Genomic DNA, 27974 nt, shown 5'->3' with positions numbered 1-27974 from the left:
ATCCTAGAAATTCAATCACTACTGTTTTCCCATAGTGTGGTCCACCTGAGATTTAGATCTACCTCGTTTTTGGGATCAAGCCCTAAAATTATCTTTCAAAATGGATGGACGGCGTGGATAAAACACATACAACATGGTGGGGTCCACATAGCACCGACCACTAGCCACCTGGCTAGTGGCAGCGTCACTATACAAACCCATGTCCCTCGTCCCTCGCCTGGACCAAGAGTCTGAACGGAGTGGATTCAATAAATATAACAGAGTACCGCATCCACCCTACCCCCACTCTCTCCACCCCTTGTCTACCCTGAGCTTTTTTGGATCTAGCTGATTTATTGGAGTGGTTTTTTTATAAGTGAAGCGTCTGATGGACGGGTTGGATTCCACAAACTCACCGGACTTCACATCTGGCCGGTCTCACAAACCACGCTTTGGTCTGTCACGACTAACTAAGAAGTCAACAATAAGTCTCCCCGAGAATCCAAAGCTGACTCGCATTGCTTTGTACCCCGCAAGAAATTTCAGGGAACCATCGTTTGACAAATAAAAGCCATCATCATCACCATCGTTCCAGCTAATTTGCATAATCACTGTTCATTTTTGTACGCTCCAACCTTTTTTCTATTTTATCTTCTCTCTCTTTATATTTTCTTTCATTTTAATGGTCTTTTGGCTGCACCAAATATCATATTTTATTATGAAATTTGGTGCAACAAACCCACACCGAGTTTTGAGTTTCGTATAATAACTCCATGCATTCCTTTCTACAGAAAAAGAGTTGCTTTGGAAGCATTGAAAGGGAGTCTTCAGCTGGGTATAACTTCCTTTCCTCTTCTTTTTATTCCTCTTTTTCTTTAAAAAAAAAAAAAAAAAAAAAAAGAAAAGAAAAAAGAAGAAGAAATGATTTGATTTAGATCCACCTAATCTAGGGCTGTACATCGAGCCGAGTCAAGTCGAGGTGAGCCAAGCTCAGCTTGACTCGGCCATGCTATACTGGAATTCGAGCTCGAGCTCGAGCTCAACATTGAAGCTTGGCTTGTTTGCCAAAGCTTTCAAGTCGAGTTCGAGTCGAGCTAGTGGTTCGAGTCGACTCGAGTTTACCTAAGTAGGGTAAGGGAAAGAAAAAGAGGGAATGGGGACGGGTAAGGTTGGGTAGAGTTTTTTAGTACAAACTTTTAAGTTTTAACTTCTTTTTTTTAAAAAAAAACTTATATATATATATATATATATATATATATATATATTATATTTAACATTAATATAATATATATTACTCGAGCCGAGTCGAGCTCGAGCTCGAGCTTCGAGTCGAGTCCAGTTTGAGTCGAGTTAAGTTGAAATACTCCGTGGTAGAACTTGGCTTGAACTCAACTCGAGCTTTCATAAACAAGCTTGACTCACCTTGAGTCAGCCTTTCAAGCCGAGTCAATTCGAGCTTAGTCGAGCCGAGTTGAGCGATCTTTTCGAGCTAGCTTGACTCATGTAAAACCCTAACTTAATCCATCTCTAATGTTTTGATGGAAAACAAATAGGTTTAGGTCACCATGATGTTTAGGTATCCCAAAAATCAGACGGATCCAACCATTAGGTGTGCCACACCCTGAGGATAATGAAAACTCATCTAAAATCCATCCAAATCTAATATAGAGTGGGTCGTAAACACTTTCATGGTAAAGATGGACTAAAGACAGCCCAATTGAAGGTAGAAACGATCCAGACTATCTGGACCTTAAATCAGTCGTATCTCACAAATCAGGATGAATTTTTCAGCATATTATACATGATTAGAATCTACTTAAGCCAACCAACCCCGCTATGCTAGGTTGCCCATGCTGGATTTGCAAGATTCTATCAAAATGATAGTCAAAAGTCCCATTTAATTTCACCTTTACTATAAATAGTAAGTTTTAATTTGAGTGTAACTTTTGATCCTTTGAGTTATAGAACTCGTGCTCAACATAAAATGGAATTTTCTAACATGGTTGGGCCAAATTGGACACTTACTATTTTTGTCTGAAAACCATGAATAGGAACAGAGGTCATTTATAAATAGTAAGTTTACTATTTATAGTGACTCACGTTTTTAGGGTATTTGAGTTAGAGTTCTAAAGCTCTGTCCTAGGTTAGAGTACCTTAAAAAATAAAAATAAAAAAAATCATCAGTCAAGTTATTTAGAATTTATTAGAAATTATTCTTGCTTTTATCCCTCGTGGATTCGAGGAAGCTTCGTGAGGAGTTCAGAGAGCTCTATGAATTCAAAGTAGTTATCCCTTGAGGAAGACAGTGATCTACTTCATGATGTCCCTCCTTACCCCAAGTGCTATCAGAGCGATGACTCCCCTCAGGCCGATAGCAACTAATGACCAAATAGACCAAAATCCTGTGAACGGTAATTTAGGGATTCGTTATCTATCGGAAAGAATGGAAGCATTACACTAAGAGAGTCAGTTGACTATGCAATGGATGAAGGCAACCCTCGATCATATTGTGGACATTCAACCGCCTCTGATCATTGTACAGCACAACTCCGTTTTCCGTGAAGCACTTTCGGAGGCAAATCGCAGGGCTATCCCAAATGAGTCGAGCTCCAGCGACGAGGATGTTGGTGGTGTCGTTACCCGATGGCCGGTCCATGGAGACGATTGATTATATCGTGTTGAAAGAGATTATCGAGGTAAGGCTAAACTTCACAATTTTAATGGCTTATGGGTATAGAAGACTTCCTCGATTTGTTAGTCAAAGTAGAATAATTTTGATTACATGGACGTGCCAAAAGAAAAGAAAGTGAAGTTGGTTGTGTTAAAATTGAAATTCGGTGCTTCTGCATGGTAGAACAATTACAACTCTCACGTGCCCGACAGAACAAGGCGCCCATCTGATCATGGCTGTGGATAAGACGCCTTCTTCGATATGATTCCTTCCCAATGATTATAAGCAGGTGTTGTTCTAGCAATACCAAATTTACCGACAGGAACATCGGACTGTCACAAGTTACACTGAAGAATTCCAGCAGTTGGAAACGTTGAATGATTTGTCAAAGACTAAATCATAAAAGTTAACTCCATTCATAGGTGGTTTACGGTCGATAATTTAGGACCAAGTTCAAATGCATCCAGTCAGGACCATAGATGAAGCGGTTCAATTGGCAGGTAGGGCAAAAATGCACCTTACGAGAGTCCCTACTCGGCCTTATCCTTCAACTTGAGCCTCCACGACAAGTCCCACGCAAGATTGGCGCTGACCAAATGAAAGGAACTAGTTGGAAGGCATCCTCAACCTCCTACGACCGCAAACTGTGACACGAGTAGTCCATCTAGGCCTCAAAGTGCAGCACTCATAGTAGCAAGTCCGAGAAGGATTCCAAATCCTTATGGTTAGCCAAAGCCCAACCATTGTTTCCATTGTGGTCAACCATTGTTTCCATTGTGGTCAACCAGACCACTTATTGAACACTTGCCCTCAACGCCCCGCAGCTCACTTAACCATTAACGAAGGGGGTGTTGAAGGTGAGGCAGCGAAAGAATGAATTTGATAAGAATGAACAATCCGCTGAAGAAGGAATTGGTGACAAAGAATGGTTGTCGAGGATCATGGTGAATCCTAGGTCATGAGGTGGTTATTGTACACACCAAGGAAGGAGGTGCACTCGTAACAACACAATATATTTCGTACACTGTGTACCATCAATGGTAAGGTTTGTGATGTAATCATAGACGGTGGCAATAGCGAGAATATCGTCTTAAAGGTTATAGTGAACAAGTTATGGTTACATACGATAAAACATAATTCCCCATACTTAATTGGCTGGATAAAAAAGTTGAATAAGACCAAGGTAACTGAACAATGCATTGTCTCGTTTTCAATTAGTATGAATTATAAATATCATGTACTTTGTGACTTGGTCGACATGAATGCATGTCATATGTTACTCATTTGACCATGACAATCAGATTGTGATGCAATCCATTGAGGACGAGACAATGTATATGTCTTCCTCAAGGAAGGTCGCAAGACGATCCTTGCCCCCATGGTACCAGAGAACCACCTTGATGCTTCTAAATTGGAGGGGAGTTCCCTCTTAACCATTCGAGATTTTATGGAGAAATCCAAGGAAACCGACGAGGTGTACACTATGGTGATAAAGATTGAGGAATTGGAGCCCTTAGACATTCCTCCAAGTTTAAAGACATCGCTGAATGAATTTAAATAGATATGGCTCGAAGAGTTACATGATGGATATCCCTAATGTGGGACAATATCTAACATTACATGCTGGCTTGCCCAACTGCCCTCACTATCGGATGAGTCCAAAAGAGTGTGAGATACTTCAAAGTCAAGTGGAGGAATTGATCCATAAGGGTCTTTTAAAAGAGAGCATGAGCCCATGCGTTGTACCAACTTTATTAATGCCGATGAAAGATGGAACTGGCGCATGTGTGTCGACAGTGAGGCAATTAAATAAGATTACCATTAAATATCGGTTCCTGATACTACGGTTGGACGACATGCTTGATATGCTTGAAAGTGCTAATGTATTCTCTAAACTAGGTATAAGAAGCAGGTACAATTAGAATCGTATCTAGCCTGCTGATGAGTAAAAAATGACGTTCAAGACCAATGAAAGGTTGGTCATGCCCTTCGGTCTATCGAACACACTAAGCACTTTTATACGCTTGATGAATCGAGTGTTGAGGTCATTCATTAGCCGGTTTGTGATAGTGTCATGCCCCAAACTCGGAAATCGGGCTCACAAAATTCCCGATCACCGAATCTGGCGCTGACAGCCTCCGTAGAACCCCATTCTCGGCTCCCAGCGCCCATTCGCCAGATTCCGATCCTGAGATCCTACAAGGAGGATTTTTCCAGCGTACATTTATCTCGTAATGAGCATAACCACAAGATTACCCAAATCACAAAGGCAACATCATCATCACATATCCACTAAAATCGTTTGAGTACAATACTGAAAGGGAAATACATATATAAAATAAATCAAAGCTCCAGATGACCGCTGCAAGCTCCACGCTCAATGCTGCTGCAACCTAACATCACCTGCACGCATCTATCATGCATAAGCTTATACAAAGCTTAGTGGGTGGTGAAAGTGTGTGCATAAGGTAAGTGCCAAGTAAGCAATATCAGAGTAATCAGAGTAAGCGAAAATACTGATAAACCCATAATTATACAATATCAGAAACACTAGAAAGATCATAAATCATACGAAATCAGAGTAATACGAAAACATACTGATAGGCTCATGAATACCATCAGTCTTATCCAGGCTATGCGACGCAGAAATATAATAAAAACAATATCATAAACTGATGAAGCAATGTAGATCAACTAGGCAATGCGGAGACAACAAGCCAAATATCAGATGCCGCTGATGCAATGCAATATACAAATCCTAATGAGTCCATGAATACCGTCAGTTGTATCTAAGTCATATAAATGCATAAACATAGAAATCCGAAATGTCATACGCGGCGGATGTAATGCAATATGCGGTGCGAATGGAATGACCATGCTGGAGTGTGAAGTCGGGATGGTAGTACGTAGTATCGCAGGTCACGGGGTCCATCACAAGGGACTTCTATCCAAACCAGTCCCATACCTAAATTTGGATAGTCAGACTCAATGTGGTAAACTCCTGATCTCAGGTTAGTCGCGCGCCCAACCGAAATCCTAGTCATGCGAATGAACACGTAACAAATAGTTGCGCACCACCAGCCCGAGTGGATAGTGAATGAATGAATGAATGAGTATGCAACGCCTGCTCAATAAGTCCACACATCAATACAGTTCCTCTCTGGGAAATCACCGGGGTCTATTACACTCCAAACCAAATTGCCGCCCCATCGCGCGCAACAAGGTGAGTGGAAGAGACCTCACTATCCGCCTGCCAATATCGGGCCCGGCTCGTCGATAGCGGACCCATTCCTCGAGCTGGTCAGACTCAGCCTAGCATTGCCCCCTCCTCTCGGCAGGTAAGGCCGTACTCCATTCCAACCGACTGCGACACAGTGGGAGATGCAGCCTAACGGTATACGGCCCTCATGCACTCATGCATCCACTCGGTCTAGACGTTGGAGCAACCTCTGGAACCAAGAGGGTTTAGGGACTTTCACCCAGGGATATCTATAGCACCCCATGTAGAACAGATTTCCGGTGTCGCGTCCGGCCATCCACGATATGCATGTGGAGGCTACAGCCCTGATGTCGCTAGGGCACACAATGCAAGATGCATGAGTCATACAATCCAGTCATGTATCAACCCTGCGCATACCGTGCGCTCATGTGTGATAACCTCCGCCTATCAGAGAGTCTTATAACAATCTGCCTAATGAAATATGCAATGGTCAACCACATCTCATAACAAACATGCAGATGATGTGTATGGGCATGTATCATGATGTTGTATAGTCACATACTCATAATCGGTATCAATGACATGCATCGACAATCGACCTCGACAATGTGGACATTTAACCAACATTGCTCCCGAGGAATGACCCTCATAGATCCTAACATATAATGGACCCATGACCTCACATAAGGGCCAAATACACATCACGATGGGCCTCATATAGGTCTTGACAATCAGCCTCGGTTGTCGAAATCGGCCTCAACAATCGGAATCGACCTATACAATCGGCCTCGACAAATCGGTCTTGACAAACGGCCACGACAATCAGGATCGATCGATAATCAGAATCAGCAAATCGGTCACGTCAATCAAAATCAGCAATCGGTCACGACAATCAGAATCGATCGATAATCCGAATCGACAAATCGGTCGCGTCAATAGGAATCGACAATCAGTCAAGATAAACGGCCTCGATCGCTAATCGACAATCGGTCAACTACGAGTCGCATATACACCATATAGGTCTCGATAATCGGCCTCGACAATTAAAATCGGTCAATAATCGAAATCGGCAATCGGTAAAGATAAACAGCCTCAATCGCTAATTGGCAGTCGGTCAAGATAAACGGCCTCGATCGCTAATCGGCAATCGGTCAAGATAAACGGCCTCGATCGCTAATCAGCAATCGGTCAAGATAAACGTCCTCGATCACTAATCAGTAATCGGTCAAGATAAACGGCCTCGATCGCTAATCAGCAATCGGTCAAGATAAACGGCCTCGATCGCTAATCGGCAATCGGTCAAGATAAATGGCCTCGATCGCTAATCAGCAATCGGTCAAGATAAACGGCCTCGATCGCTAATCAGTAATCAGTCAAGATACACGGCCAAATCGAAGGTCATAATGTGGACATTAAACCATCATTGCCCAACAATGTGGATATTTAACCATCATTGCTCCCAAGGAGTGGCCTACTTATAGAGCCAAAACATATAATGAGCTCGTGGCCTCACCTAAGGGCCATATACACATCAAGTGGGCCGCATCGCATGGGCCTCGAATACATCACAATGGGCCTCACTTATGGGCCTCAAATACATCACCTTGGGCCTCACCCACGGGCCTCGAATACATCACCTTGGGCCTTACCCACGGGCCTCGAATACATTACCTTGGGCCTTGCCCATGGGCCTCAAATACATCGCATTAGGCCTCGCCCATGGGCCTAAAACGGATGAACAATATGTATATAACACATACATCAGGACCCTATGCAACACACCCTCCAGCGATTGACGGTGTGGATATAGAATATATGAATCAACACGGTGGGCTATACGTCCATAAAAATGGACAAACGGTGTGAATACAACACATTCATCAAGGCAGGCCTCATGCATCGGGGTGCGTCCACTTGCTGTGATGGACGGTGAGAATATAAAATACATGCAATCAAGGTGGTCCACATATTGGACAACACTTGCATCAGGGTGGTCCACCGTCCTAGATGAATGGTGCGAAAGCAAAACAGGTGGGCAGCTTAGGTATAAAACAGATGGACGTTGTGAATTAAACACATATATCACGATGGGTCCCACGTCCTGATGGACGGTGGGAGCTTGGAATACATAAAAAATCATTTCAATAGTAGCAGGTGCAACATGTGCATCACCGTACACTATCATTACATGGGGCACATGGCCCACTAACAATGGTCAGCACTGTTGAAACATTGTCCATGTAAATGAGCACCATCCAAACATTTTCTATGTAAATCTGCACCGTCAAAACATTGGACAGCACCACCCAAATACATCAGGGTGTGGATGAGACAAATACATCAAGGTGTGGCAACAGCACCACCCAAACATTGCCCAGTACCCCAAATACATCAGGGTGTGGATGAGACAAATACATCAAGGTGTGGCAACAGCACCACCCAAACATTGTCCAGTACCCCAAATACATCAGCGTGTGGATGTGAAATACATACTTCCAAGGTGGGCCTCGCCCACTGCAAGGGGGAAACGAGTGGTCGGTGAGAATATACACTGTCCAAGTACGGACGGTGCTTAAATAGCATGTGTGGCCCCACAGGATTGCTGACATTAACCCAGCAGCCATTTGCCGCTGGATGAATGGCAGGGATAAACACATACATCAGGGCAGGGCCCCACCAGCAAAGTTGATGGGCGGCCTGGATTTGAAATGGAGGGACGGTTTGGATATAGCACATACATCAGTGGGGCCCACAGCTGGACAGCTGGATGAAACGCATGCAGCAAGGGGGTCATGCATAAATCACTTACATCACTGTGGATTTCCACCTGTCCAAAACGGACGGTGAATATACATATGCATCACGTGCGGGATCCACACGGATGAACGGACGGTGTGGATGTACAGAACATATGCCAAGGTGGGTCCCACCGTCACACGTGTGGAGTAGGTCCCACGTGTATAGCAGATGGACGGCATGTGATGAAACACATACATCACGGCAGCCCACTGAGCCTACTGACGCTGCATAGCAGCTGCGGCTGCTGGCCAAATCAGATGAACGGTTCGGATGTACAGATGAATGGCGTGAGATAAAACACGTGTCATCAAGGTGCCCTCCCCCCCCACCCCACACGTGTAGCTCGTGTGAGGTGGGTCCCACATCCAGAAAACGGGCTGACGGTGGATGGGACTCATAGAGCTTGGTGACGTTACCTACAGCAGCTGCTGAGGCACAAATGCCAATCCATTCTTACATCAGGTGGGTCCCACTTATGGGTCCACCACAATGTTTATTCGCCATCCAATCCGTTAATAAGGACACACAGACCCGGATGGGGAGGAAAAACAAATTGCATACCGATCCAAAACTTCAGTGATAACCCAAAAGGGTTTCAATGGCAGATGTTCAATCAATACTATTTCCTACTATGTGGGCCACTTGAGTTGTTTATACAGCTGATTTTTAGGGAAACCTAGTTCCAGAAACAGGACCCATCAAATGCACGGTGTAGATGTGAAACATACTTCGTGGTGGGGCCTGTGGTGGGGCCCACCTTCCACCTTTGAACCAGCAGCAAGGACGCTGCTTACTGCAGCGTCCAGAGGACGCTGACAGCAGCAGGGACGTCCATGTATTCATGAGTTTGCTTATTTATTTATTTTATTTTTTTATTTTTTCCGGGGATTCTTAAATGTGGGGCCCGTATTAGAAAAATCCACACCGACTACTGGTCTCCCTGACTCGTAATAGAACTAACGAGTCCAATATGTAATATTTTTGGCGTATAGGAACATCACAGCGAGCTTTAACCATTTAAATCACTTAAAACTACTGTTCCCTGCATTATGGCCCGCCAGAGGTTTAGATCGGCTTCACATTTCGGCTCAACGGCTAAAATAAGATGGAAAAAGGGGTGGATAGTGTGGATTAAATCCATCAATCAAGATGGGGCCTACATGAGCAGCCCATCCAAAGCATAAACCAGGCATTCGTTTTTGTTAGTACACCCATTGTCTGTCCATGCTCACAACGTCCAGCGTCCAGGGACACTGGACGTGGACGTATTTATCAAGGTGGGTCCCACGTCGACGTGGCCCACTTGATCAATTGATATTTGTATTTTCCCATCATCGTTAAGCAGGGCTAGCATGGCTTGGACCGCCGTGGGATTCATTTGATGGACGATTTGGACATCACATACGTTAAGGCGGGGTACATCCGAGTGGGCCACACGGCCACATCATCACTCCAAAATAACGAAAGAGAGAGAGAGAGAGAGAGAGAGAGAGAGAGAGAGAGAGAGAGAGACCCACCGTTAGATCTCTTCTTCATTCTTCCGCCAATGCAGGCTAGAGCTCAAATGGGTAGACTTCAACGGTTGAGATCGGACTTGGATGGTGGAGATGGAAGGTAGGAAGGTGAGCCACACTAATTTCTCCCATGGAAGCCATGGACGATTGCTTGAAGAGAATGAGGGAGAGAGAGAGATGAGAGAGAGAGGTTGAAAGAGAGAGATGGGTGAGTGATGTGGTGGGTGTACTTTGTGTAAGAGAGAGTTTGACTTTAGGGGGGGTTGCTTGGGGATGGGGTTGTACTTTGACATGTGAGGTGATGTGTGATTGATTGATGAGATTGATGGGATTTGATGTGATGTTCCCTTGGATTTTGCAACAGCGCGGTGTTTTTCTCAAACTGAACGCGGGCCCACATCTTCTGGCCTGGGTATCACCTCGGCGCGCGAGATGCAACATCAGAACCGCGGCGACGGCGCGGTCGGTAGGGTACAAGTCTCAGGTCGAACCGACTCTAAAATACGGGATACAACTCAGGATCGCACGCCACTACTCTTTACGCGTAGTGGGTCATCAAAATTCGACCAGGAGGACCGCGAAAGCCTACGGAATGGTACGTACTAGGATACGGGTCTTACAGATAGTATATTTTGATGATATTCTGATATATAGCCAAGATAAGATGGAGCACATGGAATATCTCATGCAGGTACCACAAGTCTTGGTAGTTAACAAGTTATACCTCAACTTGAAGAAGTGTAGTTTTTTAATGAATAACTTTTTATTCTTAGGATTTATTGTGACGTCCACAGGCATTTGTGTAGATGATGAAAAGGTGCAAGCCATCAAGGAATGGCCAATTCTGACAAACATTCATGAAGTTAGGAGTTTCCACGGGTCAGCGACATTCTATCGTAATTCGTATGAAATTTTGGTATTATAGTTGTACCTATTACAGATTACATGAAAAATGGTTATTTTAGTGAACCGATGACGCTGACAAGAGCTTTGCTAATTCACGCATCAATTGTCCACAACACTAATCTTGGTTCTTCCTAATATAGACAAGCTATTTAAGGTTGAGTGTGACCCCTCATATGTCAGAGTTGGATGAGTCTTATCAAACGAAGGAAGGTCAGTGGCCTTCTACAGTGAGAAGCTAAGCGAAACCCAAAAGAAATGGTCGATATATGAGCTTGAGCTGTAAGCAGTTGTCACGCCTCGAATATCGGCGCCCGAGTACAGAGACCCTGGTCCCGAGTTACTGGGTGTGAATCAAATAAAAATGTACGTGTGACCTTGTTTTGATTCACATTCATTTCACACACTAGCGATCAGAGTATTACAATTTGAATTACTGGATCCAAAGCAAGATAAAGATAACAAAAATAAATAAATATAAGGCTAATCATCAAAGTACAATTTAACTACGGTATCCACTCAAATGAGAATTATATAAGCCACAATATACAGACCCAAAATGATTAAAGTGAAAAGTTTTCGGTTTGGTCCAATCCTCTAAAAAATAACGTCAGTGGTGCAAGCCACTCTAAGCCTACCTGTTTGAGATCTTAATAATACCTACATCGATAATATCGTCTGATTGGTGTTTTAAAACACCGTCCCATGTAGGAGTGAGTAACTAAATCAGTGGTTCCATTAGTTCTAAGTTACACATGTTATTAACCCAATCAACATAGGTAATAATAAAATAAGAAATCAAACAATTTCTAAACAACACTCCCTCTTGTTAAATGTGCATATGAAGATATGACATGGTGCATGCTCTTTCCAAACAACACTCTCTCCCAAGCGACTTCAACGTCTATTTCGTATATGCTAACACTTCATCCCAGGCGGCCCAATGCCAAATTATAAGTCCTATCTAATGCAATACAGTAAATACGCATGTTAGTTGAGTAGTTATTAGGTTCAATTCATCCGGCATATTAGGAAAGTTAAGTTACCCTCATTTTATCGTGGTCTCAACTAATCACTAGGCTTGGGATTGCCGAAGCGGCTCCTTATATGTGTCCCTTGATCCATATTCAGGTTTACCACCCAGACGATAACTCTCCAATCAATGTGAGGATAACACTGGCCCGACCGATCACTAAGGACCCAGATGATACAGCCTGCACGCACAGGGTTAGGCAACCCTTTGACGGTGGAGGGCGCTCACAAATTATATAAGAGTCGTCACCTAAACAAAAACGTGGAGTGGTTATGGCATCATTATAGTTTGATGTAGTAGGCTCATCGCCTTCGTGGTTACTCATTAGTCACTAAGGGGAGTCTCGTCACGCCAGTGTAGGTCAACAGCTTGGACACGGTGTCCCATACTACCATACCCTACCCATGAGTCTTGTAGATAATATCACTAATGGTTGTAAGTAGACTCATTCAATGGGAACAGGGTATCTTAAATTTTGTTCGGTATTGTCACACATTGTAAATATAAGCAGTCAATCAACTTTTAGGCTGGTTCGATCGATTTAGGGCACTCCGACTCGACCAGCATTAGGTGCAAGCATGTCATGCAGTCCAGCTACTGTTGGTCATCTATGTTCAACCTAGGTCAACCGAACAAGTCAAGAGTGGGCGGTTTAAAACGGGCCACCCCTTAGTCTAAGTGGTTAGCTGACTTTCCCAACATTATATTTAACCAAAGTATCATTATGGTTTAGCAGTTTATCATATTGTCCTAGCACAGAATCAACAACATAACCACTTGGCCATTAGTATTGATAGAACTACACATCCATTTAGACATCGTATCGAGCATGTGAGCAGCATTAGAATCGCACTTCTACCAAAGCATTCCATCAAGCATGTAAACATCAATGAAGAGGTACATCCAATCAATCAGCCATTTTATCAAACATTTGAATCTCAATAGGCAATTAATGATACAAGTTGCAATTAAACTCAAAATGAAAATATGCAATGAATCGATGTAAGCGTTTATCACAAGTGATCATTAACTGGTCCCTCAGGGGTCGATAAAAGGAAACCTAAGGATAATGATCCACACCTTTAAGAAGGAAGCTCCGATTTTGAGCTCCTCAGGTTAGGGATTTGGGGAAAAATAATTTCTACACCAATTTCAAGGCAACTAAGTGAGATTCATGCAATTCAACCTAGAAAAGCCTAGGTTGGGAAGTAAGATTTGTTTTTTACCTCTCGATCATGAGTATGATGGATTTAATGGAGGAGAACGTCGAAGCTAGAGCTTGATTGAAGGGAATGCATCAAAAACACTCCAAGATCTCCATCTTCTTTGTCTCTCTTTCTTTCTCTCATTCTTGAAAAAAAATCATATGGAGAGATGGGGTGAATGAAGGCCTTATATAGTTCCATAAGTTATGAAAATAGCCCTAAGGGCTAGGTTTTAATTATACTAGCCCTATGGGAGAGTGTTTCTAACCTCTAAGGCCCACTATGGGGTGTACATGTCGATATCACTCTAGGATAGTTGACCCTAATGATAATCTACATATGGATATAATCGGCCCGCCATTTGGATGATCCGATCGATGAGTATGATCAGAAGTCTGTTGACGGTCACCGATAGTCAATCAGGGCCACAACTATATGGATATGTGTGAAAAAATGTCTTTAGTCGGTATCTCAACTTTGGCCATGAATCGATGGTCCGAAAGCTACAACTTCATAAAAGAACAAAGTGGCTAGTTTCACTTAAGTTTCATATTTTTAGCTAAGGTATTCGCACAACCTAAGCACTCACCTTGTGACTCTAAGTTGAACGATTCGAGATGCGACCTCGGCTCGATATCTCGCGATGGACGTTAAGCCCACTAAGAAGAGCGTCTTTTTATAGTCTTAAGTTTAGTGGCCCACTAACAAACGATCTAGAGCTTGTTTGGAGAATCAAAGTATTTCTGGAATGAATTGGGTAGTAAGATTTCTTGTATACAATTATTATGGTTTGGATTAGCTAAGTTCATAATGTGACTTATTCGCAACTAGCAGAAATAATGATTTAATTATAATAACTCTAAACCATCAGTTCTTAGTCTTAAAGGATACTTAGTCAGTTTAGTTTGTTAATTAAAATTCGACCCCTAGTTGTCTCGACTTTAAGCAGGTTTTTATTTAGTTGTGGTTGCATTGATTTGTTAGTAATAGGTCAGCTAGATTTGGATCATAGATAAACAAATTATGAAGTTAGACTCGAGATTTACGTAATCGGCGAATTTATTGGCTTCGGACCATCCATTGTGTGTAATGGTCCACCTTAATGTGGGTCATCCATAATGTGGGGCGAATATCATTGTCAATTATACATCATGTGGGGTCCACCTTTAATGTCCACTGCACATCATGTGGATCCTCACTTTGATGTTATCTGTCCATCGTGTGAACCCCACCTTTGAAATAGGCCATCCATCATGCAGAGAAACCTTAGATATGGATCTCCCATCATGTGGAGGTGAGAAAGAGAGGGAGAGCGAGAAAGTTAAAACAAGAAGGAAAAAAAAAAAGCAAAACCTTACTTTTATAAGGGTGCTTACCAAACCAACTTGTATCTAATTAGTAGCTTATTTGCTTCTATAAGCTAAAAGCAGCTACTAACGTCGGTGTAACCAAACAGACATTTAAAGAAAGGATGCCGAATTGTAGAAATCTAGTGGTGTTTATTGGTGGCCCATGACATATCTGCACCATTCATCAGAAAGGGTATACTATGGACCATGGTAATGTTGGTCCACTAATAAAGTAAATCAAAACTTGCATAATAAAAGTTAGGCTGCAAGAATAGTTCAGATTAGTCATGCTTGTCTGGCTCACTTAATGGGTGTGCTACTTTGATTATCTTTTTTAGTGTTTTTTTTTTTTTAAAAAAATTTTAGATTAGTCTTGCATGTGTGGCCCACTTAATAAGTGTGCTATGATTTTTTGTACCTAGTATAAGTCCATCCTCTCTAATGAATGGCCCGGATCTCTGATGCATGTGCTGTATCCACGCTGATATGAAACTTGTTCCACAAAAAGATCACATGGAACATTAATTTGTTTTCTCCTGGGCAGGTGGCAAAATCAACCTTCCACTGTTCTCTCGAGTAAGGGCAAACTCTGAACCCTTGTAAACTGTAGTTCTCCTTGCCAACTACCCTTAAGTAATACATTGAAAGTTTTTTTTTTTTTTACATGTATTTATATCTTTTCATAAAATAATACTAATAATAATAATAATAATAAGATTCCCTAATTATGAAAAGAGCATGAAAATGGAGAAGTAATTGGCTTTACTAAGGGCCTGTTTGTTAACGCTGAATTTTTGTATTTAATGCGGAATTTGGAAAATATTCCATGTCTAGTGTTGTTCGTTAATGCTTAAGAAGGAAAGCGCTCCACGATTTTATGTTGAAATTTTTCCGTGATTGGAGTCCTTTATGTTAAAAAATTTTGGTGATAGGAATGTAGCCTAACGGAGAATGAAAAATGCGCTCAGTGATTATTAATTTTTTAATCCAAAATTATCCTTTGCCAGGGTGATTTTCTCCCTTGCGTTATACAAGTCCCAACTTTTAACATGGGGCACTTCTCTGAGCCCACCATGATGTATGTGTTTCATCCATTCCATTCATCCATTTTTAAAGATCATTTTAGGGCTTGATACCAAAAATGAGAGGAATATAAATCTCAGGTGGACCACACCATAAGAAAACAATAGTGATTGGATATCCACCATTAAAATTCTTCTAAGTCCCAATGTACTGTTTATTTGACATCTAATCTTTTGATTAGGTCATATAGACCCAAATGAATGGGAAAAAAAAAAAAACAAAGATCAGCTTGATCCTTAACTTTTGTGGCCCCTAAAAAGTTTTTAATGGCCAATGTTCATTCAACATTGTTTTCCAGTAATGTGGTCCACTTGAGATTCGGATATACCTCATTTTTGGTCTCATACCATAAAATGATCTAAAAACATAGATAGACAGCATGCATGAAACACATACATCATGGTGGGGCCCACATAGCATCGACCAGCCATTGGCTGGTGGCAGGGGAGTAGCCAATTTGTTTCGACAGACGCAGATTGGATACTGACAGGTTGAGTAGGGAGACTCCCGCTGAAGTGACATCACCATGTTATGTGGGCCCCATCATGATGTATGTTTTGTATCCATGTTGTCCATCCATTTGGAAATATAATTTTAGGTAAAGATCCAAAGAATGAGTCAAATCCAAAGCTCCAGTGGACCTCACCACAAAAAACAATGAGGAGAGTGACACCCACCGTTAAAAATTTAAATAGGAAGCTGATATTTGTTTTTTCCCTTTTTTCATGTCTGTGTTAACTTGTGAACAGGTTGGATTTCAAATAAAAATCATGATGAGCCTTATGAAGGTTTCGAAGATAGGCATCAATCTCCCCACTGTTTTTTGCAGTGGGTCAACTACATATTTGGAACTGCCTCATTCTTTAACTCATGCCCTAAAATTAAATCTACAAATTAATAGATGGACGGTGTAGATAAAACACATATATACATCATAGTGGGCCCACATACATCATATTGGGCCCACAGAACTTGGTGACGTCACTTCGATAGCGAATCTCGCTGTTCAACCTATTAGTAGCAAATCCGCGTATGGATGCGGATTGGCTGGTGTACCTCACACCAGCTATATAGTTGTTGTATTAACATCAGCAAGTTTTGTGGGTCCCATCATGAGGTATGTGATATATCCAAACCGTCGATCCATTTGGCGAGCTCATATTAAGGCTTGAGATGAAAAATAAGACATATTGAATTATCAAGTGGACCACACTGCAAAAAGCAGTGGGGGATTGAATGTCTACCATTGAAATCTTTTTGGGTCACAAAAGTTTTAGATCAATATGATATTTTTCCCTCTTCATACAGATATTTGTGACCTTATGAACATATTAGATGGAAAATAAATGTTATGGTGGGCCCTACGAATTTTTTAACGGGGAAAATCATTATCGCCGCTACTATTTGTGGTGTGGTCCATCTGATCTTTGGATATGATTCATTTTTTGGATAATTCTCTAAAATTATCTCTAAAAATAGATGAAAGGTGTAAATATAATAAATACATCATTGTGGGTCCCATGTAACTTTGATATCCTTTGAACCGTTCGTACAACTCGAGCTCGAGGAGCGTTAGTGCTCGTCTTCGCACAACACGTACCTATAGCAGCTATATAGCTGGTGTGTGGTACACCAACCACTTCCGTCCTAGTACCTGGATGTGGAATTCCTGATAAAGCCTTTCACAGGAACTTTCTGTGCGATGATGTTGGGTGGGGTCCATCGCGATGTTTCTGAGAAATCCACCCTGTCCATCCATTTTGCGAGGTCATTTAAGGAGGTGTAACTAAAATTGAAGTTTATAAAATACTTAAGTGTGCTATACAAGAGGAAACAATGGGCATTCAATGCGCACCATTGAAGTATTTTTATGGCCATAAAAGTTTTGTATCAAGCTATGTTTTAGGTGTTTTCACTTCATCCAAATGGGAATGACCTTATAAACGGTTTGGATAGCATATAAACATCAAGGTGGGCCTTATTTGAAAGTTTTGCTGTCATTGGTGCTCAATCCTCCACATCACATAGTGACAATCTTCCCGCTAAGAGGAATTGAGGACCTTAAATAATAATATTTTAGTTTTCTATTAAGTATTTTAGTTTATTTGAATTAAATATAATAATTTTATTTTCATTTAATAAAAAATAATTCCTTTATAATATAAAACATTTTCAAATAGGAGATAGAGACAAATGTGTCAAATTAACATATTTCAGACATTTAAGATGTTTGTTAACAAATAGGTTGTTTCAAATTCTACTTAATTTTCATACTTCAACCATAATCATGAAACAAGTTTTTTCACTTCATATTTCAGATTTGGGCTTCAGATTTCAGATTCAGGCTTCAGATTTCAAATTCGGTCTTTAGACTTCATATTTAACAAACATGGCCTAAGTATGGATGTCGACTTAACCACTCTAAATATTCTCTATAATTATAAATATATAAAAATAATTATTATTAAATTCCCAGTCAACACAGTATGGATATCGACTTAATTAAATATTCTAAATATTCTCCATAATTATAAATAATTTTTTTTTTATAATTATTAAATTTCCAATTGAGTTGGATCGAGTCTCCAACTTGACCCGGCCTTATTATCATTGAGTCTAGTCGAGTTTCTGGGTTTTTAAACTATGATCAGTACAAATTTCATGAAGTAGTGCAGCCAAACATGCCCTAAATTATTTATTTTTTGGGTTCAATAATTTTTAATTTTACATTTCTAAGTTGTTATTGCAGGAGTGGCTATGGAATTCATCTGGGAGGCTGCCAAGTATACATGGGCTCAATACGACTACGGTCGTAACCTCAAAGAGAATCTTGAAGTTCTGAAAACCCAAATGCGAGAGTTGAGAACTCGAGAATCTGATGTAAAGAATGAACTGAACACGGCGGAGGTAATGCATGGAAAGAAGCCAAAGGGAGAGGTGACTTTGTGGCTAGAAAATGTGGAAAAGATTACAAGTCAAATGACCACAATAGAAGAGGATTATACACAAGTAGGGAGACATTTCTTATGCTCACCTGTAACATTAGGAAAGCTTGTCGTAAAGAAGATTGAAGAGGTGGCGAAGCTTAGGGAGAAAGGTCGATTTTCAGAAGGGTTATTTGCTCATCTATTACCAGAAATGGGAAATATGCCCACTACGAAACTAGTGGGTAAAACGACAGCCGAAAGAAATTTGGAAAAGCTTTGGGAGTCCTTGATGGATGATGAGGTCAGAATTATTGGTGTCTATGGCATGGGGGGTGTGGGCAAGACGACCATTATGACCCACATCCACAATAGAATATTACAGAGCTCTAGAATATTTGGCATTACCATTTGGGTGACCGTATCTCAGGATGCTAATATTGAGAGACTGCAAAAGGGTATTGCAATAGCTATAGGATTGGAATTTTCCCATGAAGATGATGAAATAAGAAGGTCAGTGAAATTGTTTCAGGCTCTAAAGCGTAGGGAGAAGTTCGTTATCATCTTAGATGATATGTGGAAAAAAATTTCCCTTGAAAAGGTAGGGATTCCCGAAGGCAATGCATGCAAGATAGTGTTGACTACTCGATCAAAAAATGTGTGCCGAAGCATGAATTGCCAAAAAATAATTCAAGTAGAGGTACTTTCGAGAGAAGAAGCATGGGAATTGTTTAAGGGCAAGCTTGGGGCTGATATGGTGCTTTCTCCAGAAGTAGAACAAATTGCGAAGCTTGTGACTGAAGAATGTGATGGTTTGCCGCTTGGAATCATCACAGTAGCAAGCTCAATGAGAAAAAAGGATGACGTTAGAGAATGGAGAAATGCATTAGACGAGTTAAAATGTTCAATGACAGAGATCGAAGGCATGAATGATGAAGTTTTTCCAATTTTGAAATTTAGTTACGATAGACTGAAATCTGAGAGTGTTCGTTCTTGTTTTTTGTATTGTGCTTTGTTTCCAGAGGACTATCGAATTGGTGATGAAGACTTGATAAGGTATTGGATGGCAGAAGGATTGATAGATGATACGGGAGACTGGGAAAAGAAAGTCGACAAAGGCCACACAATATTGAATGGACTGATAGATGTATGTATGTTGGTAAGGTGTAAAGATGATGAAGTGGTGATGCATGATTTAATAAGAGATTTGGCCATCGGCATTACAAGGAAGAGCCCTCGGTTTGTGGTCAACGCTGGGATCCAAATAAGGGGATCAATTGGTATAGAAGAATTCCCTGAAGATGCTGACAGAATATCATTTATGAGTAATAAAATTGAAATGCTTTCAGGCAAACCAAACTGCCCAAAACTCTCCACATTGTTGTTGAGAAAGAACCCTCTCTCACGCAACATTTCTCCTGAGTTCTTCAATCGCATGAACAGCCTCAGAGTTCTCGACCTCTCTGACACTCAGATTCAGTATTTGCCAGCATCAGTTTCAAACTTGGAGAACCTGCATGCACTCTTACTAAATAATTGTAGAAGGTTAAGGGAAGTGCCGTCCTTAGCAAAGCTCAAGCGTCTAAGAATTTTGAACCTCTCTGATACTGACATCAAAGAACTGCCAGATGGTATGGAATGTTTGGTTAACCTTAAGGAGCTTTATGTTGCGTCTACTGACAGGAGAAATATTGTTAGTTGTAATTCATTAGTGCTTCCTGATGGTATTGTCAAGTTGTATATGTATGAATGCGATCTGTCAAGCTTACCCTGCCTCTCTCACTTGCAACGCTTACAGACATGTATAATCATATACAGTAGAAGCATGGAGTGGTTGTTGCCAATAAGAGACGACAGCACCATAACGTCTTTACCCTCAATACGGAAACTGTCTCTAGGAGGGATTCCGAATTTGAGGGGTCTGTGTGAGGGAGTCTTGCTACCTGGCTCATTTGCATGCCTTAGATACCTGACTGTCCAATATTGCCAAGTATTGGAGAATGTCATGTCACTTGAATTGTTTCAGCACCTCCAATGCCTCGAATACATCGGTATTATAGGATGCAGTAAGATGGAGGAGGTGATAAAAGGAGGAGAAGAAGCTATGGTTGAAGAAGGTTACAACAGCATCAATAACAATACCATCCTACTCCCTAACTTGAGGTCTTTTCACTTGGTTGATTTAGGGAAATTGAAAAGCATTTGTAAGCAGGTAATCATTTGCCCTTCCCTGAATACGATTGTTATAAAAGGTTGTCCTCGGCTGAAGAAGATCCCTCTTTCCTTGGGCAACTCAACATCTGATGTGGAAGGAGAGATACAAGGAAGCAAAGAATGGTGGGATGCATTGGAGTGGGATGATCCCAACACCAAAACACTCCTCCTACCTTTTTTAAAAGTAGGAGGACGTGGAATGAAAAGAAGGGCATAAGAAGAATCAAAAGAGGTTGCTTCGACGTCGCGGCAGCGGTAATCTCCTCATTCGGATGGACTTAGGATTTTTATTTTTATTTTTTTTTGTAAATTTGGTATTTTCAATTTCAAACAAGTATGGTTGAGAAATGTATTGTTAGTAAGAATGGGTTGTGTTCTTCTTCTTCTCTCTGTGTGTTTATGTATTATTAGTGATTAGCATATGGATGTATTATTGGAGTTTACCCATCTAAGGGGTCATGCGTTTTTGTGTGAGAAAAACTTTATATCAAATCCATACCATTTTTGTGTCATGCCTCTTGAACGGATCATAGCTCAAATATGGAGGAGGTGAAATCAACTCCGACCATCAGATGCATCAGCCCCTGTTAGTCCCAAGGCCCTAAAATCAGCGATATCAGTCATTCATGTGGATCACACACTAGTGGAAATTGTGTACATGGAATGCTCACCCTCCAAACTGCTTCCCCTTAATATGCCCAGAAAAATCATAGATAGGTCTAATCACGGTGAGCCCGGACGTAACTTTTACTGAGGAAGCTGATGGTTGGAGTGGATTCCACGGCCCTTGTAAAAAATCAAAGGTAAACGGTCCTCTTCCAATTGTTCCTTTTTTGTGTGGTCCACCTGAATCAGAAGTCAGCTTGACTTTTGGGCCCTGGGGGCTAAAGAATGGATGATGAAATTGATGGTCCGAGTGGTTGTACGTTCACATCGTCGTCACAACTGATGGTCACCTGAATCACCAGAAATGCATCACAGTGGGCCCACCATTATTTATTTATTTATTTATTAAAGGAGATGGACATGGTGCCTTATAAATAATTCATCAGATTAACATGAACACACTTGTGCAAAATGGAATAGAGATTAATGGATAAACGTCGATGAATCACATGGTGTGGGGTCCACCTCCCTGATTATTATAAAATATTTTTATCAGAATATCAAATTCTTCTAGTGGTTGCATCAAGACAGATTGAACCCACTGCAGGTACATGCTTTTCCATGTGATCATCACATCAATTCTAGACCATTCGTTGCTTAGATGGGCCTCTCTATCAGAAAGATCTCATTAAATTGACCCAACTGGCTTTTTTATATCAATCTAAAATTTGTCCAGAAAGGGTAACACTTACGGTATTAGGGCTACCTATCACTACGCCACCTTTCACTCAACTTTTTTTTTCTCCATGGCAGACTTATTTCACCAAACTAGACTCATCACCGTACGGATAGAAAATATAACAACCAAAATATCCCTCCGTTTCCGATTTTTGAACGGTCTTCCCTATGTCCGAAAGTCTAAAATGGTAACGTATCATTCTAGGACGTCACTATATCACCCCGGTTGATAGGTAGCGTCTACAGTCACAATTATTTCTTTGTTTATATCTGAAATCCTAAGTATGAATTTGAAATCTGTATATCAAGTCAGAAAACTAATAATGAATTTATAATAACTAATTTATTAACTAACTTCTAAAATATTTGAAATATGTTAATTTGACATAATTACTCATATGAAACAATCGTGATTGAATCCCTATCATTAAAACTTTAGGGCCTGTTTGGCCGGCCAGATTGGAAGGTAAATCCCGGGATTGGATGGGCGTGCCAAATAGACTCGGGATTCTGATCCCGGGATATAGCAATCCCATGGGATTGCCAGCAATCCACTGACATCACCATCATTACCTTAAAATCCATCCAATCCATCCTAATCCCATTCAATTATGCCTGGGACGAGTTTGGTTCGACGGATTGGAAGGGATTAATCTCGTGATTGGACAGCGTGCCAAACAGACTCGGTGATATGATCCCGGGATATAGCAATCCCATGGATCTTGCACCAATCCACTGAAGCACAGCAATCATCACCTTGAAAGTGATGCCATCCACCCTAATACCATTCAATCCCTTCCAATCCACCCGGCCAAACACGCCCTTATGCATTCCATGGGAATGTTTATTTGCCATCCAACTTGTTGATATGCTAGGTGGGGCCCACCTGATGTTAGTTGAAATCCACCCATCCATCCATTTTGCGAGCTCATTTTAAGACACATGACCAAATATGAGGTGGATCCAAAAATCAAGTGGGCCACATGAGATGGAAAATTGGAGAAAGAAATGTCTACCGATGAAACTTTCCTTGGTTCCACCTTGATGTTTACATGGCATCCAAATCATTTATTGAGATGAAGTAAAAAAAATAAAATACTTGTGCCGATACAAAACTTTTGTGGCCATACTAAAGTTTCAACGATGGTCATTGAATCTTTACTATTTCCTCCCATGTGGCTCACTTGAGTTTTGGATCCACTTCATTAATTTTTCATATCATGGTCTAAAATGAGCTCACAAAACGTATGAACGGGGTGGATTTTGCACAAACATCATGGTGGACCCTATAGTCAAGGATCCCACCCACCTCGGTGTATCCTGGGTAGCACCAAACTGCTCCCCTGGATCCGGACGCGGATTCCTTACCAAAGACTTCGCAGGAAGTTTCAACACTGGAAACCTAGGTGGGGCCAGCATGATGTTTGTAAGAAATCCACACTGTCCATCCATTTTATAGATCATTTTAGCATATGGGGCCAAAAATGAGCCGGATCCAACACTCAAATGGGCTGAAAACGTGAGGATTGAACGTGCATAGTTGAAATATTTTTTAGGCCACACAAGTTTCGAATGAGACTAATATTTATGGTTTCAGTTCATCTTAATATGAATGAAGTTATGAATGGTATTAATGTCATGTAAATATCACTGTCGACCTTAGGGAGGTTTCAACTATATGAATTTCTCTACCCACCATTTCCTTTAATGCAGCCACTTAGAGTCTTTTATTCAGCTCATTTTTGTCTCAAGTCTTAAAATGAGCTCAAAAAATGGATGAACGGATTAGATTTATCATAAACATTACGGTGGGCCCACCTAGGTTTGCAGCGCAAGAACTTCCCCTAACATGCTGGCCAGAGAATGCGTCTCCAAATACGGGGACTGGGTGCCACCCTGCCAGGATCTACCCAGATTTGGATACTCAAGGGACGCGGATTGCATCCTACCTCCGCCCGGACGATAATCCGTCTGGGCAGGGCTCCGTGGGGCCCACCGTGATGTAAGTTTTATCCAAGCCGTTAATTGCTTTTATCAGATCATTTTAAGATATGTATGTAAAATTGAAGCAGGTCCACTGCTCCAGTGGACCACACCGGAGGAAGCTGCAGTGATAATGACACCCACTGTTGAAACCTTTCTAAGTGCCACCTTGATGGTTTTTTTTTTTTTTTTTTTATCATCAAACCTATTAATAAGGTCATGTAGACGTGGATGAAGTGAAAAAACAAATATTAGCTTGATCCGAAACTTCTCCAGCTCCTAAGAAGTTTTTAATGATGAACATTAAATCCCCACTTTGTGGTCTACTTAAGCCCTGTACATTTCTTAGTGTTTGGTTAATATCTTAAAGTGATCTGATAAAAGTGATTAACAGCTTGGATAAAACACTTACATTATGGTAGGCCCCACAAAGCCCTGTTGGGACAAATTACCGTCCGAGCGGGGGTAGGACGTAATCCGCGTCCATATTCATGGGCTTTGTGGGGTCTACCATGATATATATGTTTTATCCACATTGTTCATCCATTTTTTGCATATTATTATTATTTTAAAAAAAAAAAAAAAAAAAAAAGGAAGAAGAAGACAAAAATGACACAAATATAAGGCTTAAGTGGGCCACACTACAAGGAACAATGGAAATTGGGTGCATACCATTGAAACTTTCATGGGGCAACAGAAGGCTCTGATCAAGTTGATTTTTGTGTTTTCCCTTCATCCATGTCTATGTGACCTTATAAAGAGGTTAGATGGCAAAAAACCTAATGGTGGACCTTAGGAAGATTTTAATGGTAGTCCCATTCCCAATACTTTTCTTGGTGTGGTCTTGAACTTTGGGTGTGCATATTTTTTGAGATCATGCTTTAGAATGATTAAAAAACAAAAAAAAGAAAAAAAGAAAAAGAAAAAGAAGTTGATGGAGAGTCTGAATGTAACACATAAATCATGGTGGGCCTAGAAAAGTATCATACGTTAAAATTGAATTGTTTATTACGTTAAAATTAAAGTAGAAGGGATCCCTGACCTTTTTCCTTGGTGTGGCCTGCTGAATAATAAACTAGAAACAGAGGTGGGACCCACCGAGCCACCCATCCCTTTGCAGGCGATCCGACCGTCTCCTGCGGCATGAGACCATTTCAATATATATAGACAGTCTGTCAGATTTGTATGGGCGGTAGCGGATCAGCTGTTAAGCGGGTAACAGCTTAGTAGGAGTTACCCTAACCATGTGGGGCCAAGCTGATGAATTTATTTCATATCCACACTGCTCATCCGTGTTTTCAGCTCATTTAAGGGTGTTATCCCAAAACTTAGGTAGATCCAAATCTATGGGGGAACACACCACTAGAAAGAGTAATGGGCCCCACAAGGTTAGAATATTTTTGAACTGGTGATGCTAATGCAAAAATCTATTGAAAATATAGCAAATCTGAATCAGTCCGAGAAAAGGTTGGCTTAGAATCATCAGGAACAGATCACACAATCAGAAAGACCTAATGAAAATGGGGGTGGCTTCAGTGGATCCCTGACTGTGGAGCTCAACTTGATACGTGTGCCTTACATCCATACCATCCGTCCGCTTTTCTAGATCATCTTATTGTACAAGACCAAAAATTCAGCAGTTCCTAATTTAAGGTCGACCACACCACATGAAATAGTGGTGATTGCTTTTAGAAACTTCTGGGAGGTAACAAAAGTTTTCAATCAAGCTGATATTTATGTGGTCCCTTCATCCAGATCTTTGTGACCCTACCAACAGGTTGGATGGAAAATAAACATTCAGGTAGCCCCCAGGTAGTTTTTAATGGTGGGAATTCAATCACCACTGTTTCCCGTAGCATGGTTCATGATGAGGATTTTTACCTAAGGTGATCCTTGTGATGAGACCAACCAATTAGATGTGTTGGATGTTGCACTGCACGAAAGGTTGGAAATTATCAGCTGTGTGGACCAAACATTACAATCCAACCGTTGGACTTGAGACTTCTCGTGCAAAGAAAAAGTACTAACGCAAGGATATAGAAAGCTCCGATACTCTGGCATGCAGAATGTGATAGTTAATGCACATGAATCCATACTTGTTATGTACGGACCGTCTAAGCTTTGAGATGCACGGTAGATGGGGCATCCAACAATGTTTACCTCGGAGCAATAGAAAAAGGATGCTGATTGGTATGCATCTATTGAACGGCCAGTATTTAACATGGTTGAAACATTTAATCAGCATCTGGATCATCCAATGAGTTTGATACTGGGGTAATGACCTACCTATAGTGGGTCCCATGCATGCCAAATTATATCATTTTTAGGTGCACGTGTATAGACTATCAAAGTCTTCCAGATCATTAAATAATTCCACAGAGAAGTGCGTAGTAACCGAATTTTGAAACGCTTGATTCTTCATTCAACGATGGCTAATCGCTTGAATATATGTTTTAATTACTCGAAAAGGTGTCCTGTTTCTCACAGGGACGGATCCGGCCGTCAAGACGGGGTCCAACCAAAGTCGGCCAGGACGTTACAGTTTGGCCTACCTTGATGTATGTATTGTATATCGCAGCCGTCCATCCGTTTTTTCAGCTCGTTTTAGGGAATCATCCTAAAGATGAAGCAGATCCAAGTTTTAACTAGACAACCTCAAAGGGAACAAGCTAGGAGAGAAAACGCCCACAAGCTAGGAGAGAGAAAGCCCACTCTGAATTTAACAGGGGAACAATAGATCAAAAAACTGCATGAACGGACTGGATTCTATATATACACAACAGGATATAGCCCACTCCTCTGCTTTAATTTAACGGTAAGTATTCCATCCGAAAATGTGTCATGTGCTACGGTTAACCTAAGTTTTGTTTCGAACTGATTTTTGGGGTTGGATTTTTTTTAAGTGAAGCATCTGATAGAGGGATTGGATTCTGTGAACACACACATCTGGCTGGTACCTCCGACTGCACTTTGGTCAGTTGCAATTTGCAATTAACCAATGAAGTCAACGCCCCGACGGTCCAAAGCAGATGCGCGTGCTTTGTGACCAGCAAGAAATTTCTGCACACCATCGTTACAGCCAATTTGTGTTTGCATGATCAGAGTTCATTTTTTGTACGCTTCAACCCCTTTTTCTTTCATTCCCTTTCTTTTCTCTCTAAATTTTCTTTCTTCTTTTAATACTCGTTTGGCAGCACCAAACATCTTAAAATTTCTTGTGATTTTGCAGTCTTAAAATATCACGATATTTGATGCAACAAACACACACTGAGTTTTGAGTTTCGTCTGTTACCTCTAGCTGTGCATTTTCTTTCTACATAAACTGAGTTACTTTGAAAGCTTTGAAAGAGAGACTTCAGCATTGGAGTGGGATGATCCCAACACCAAAACACTCTTACCTTTTTTTAAAGAAGTAGGAGGACGTAGAATGAAAAGAAGAGCAGAAGAAGAATCAGAAGAGGTTGCTTCGACGTCACGGCAGCAGTAATCCCCTCATTAGTGGACTTTGGATTTGTTTTATATATATATATATATAATTTTGGTATTTTAAATTTCAAATAAGTATAGTTGAGAAATGTATTGTTAGTAAGAATGGCTTGTGTTCTTCTCCTCTCTGTGTCATTGGTAATGTCCTTTTTCCTATTTTATGCATTTGGATGCATTATTGGAGTATACCCTTCTAAGAGGTAGAGAGCATTTTGGTGTGGGGGCAAACTACTTTATATCAAATTGTCCAATTTTATATATATAAGG

General features: G+C 41.0%; 2 protein-coding genes across 2 annotated transcripts in view; both read left to right on the top strand.

Annotated features, from left to right (window-relative positions):
• LOC131249273 (disease resistance protein SUMM2-like) overlaps nt 1-27974 on the top strand; it is a 107454-nt gene that overhangs the window by 48164 nt on the left and 31316 nt on the right. The gene's annotated exons all lie outside the window — the stretch shown is intronic.
• Nucleotides 567-27720, top strand: LOC131249271 (probable disease resistance protein At5g63020). Its single transcript, XM_058249922.1, has 3 exons — nt 567-814; nt 18506-21088; nt 27632-27720. The coding sequence occupies exons 2-3, from the start codon at nt 18514-18516 to the stop codon at nt 27706-27708; spliced, it is 2652 nt and encodes an 883-aa protein (XP_058105905.1). The 5' UTR covers nt 567-814; nt 18506-18513; the 3' UTR covers nt 27709-27720.

This window comes from Magnolia sinica, chromosome 6 (genome assembly GCF_029962835.1).
Source record: "Magnolia sinica isolate HGM2019 chromosome 6, MsV1, whole genome shotgun sequence".
Classification (NCBI taxonomy): domain Eukaryota; kingdom Viridiplantae; phylum Streptophyta; class Magnoliopsida; order Magnoliales; family Magnoliaceae; genus Magnolia; species Magnolia sinica.
Note: the sequence above shows the minus strand (reverse complement) of the source record. Positions and strands in the feature narration are given on the sequence as shown.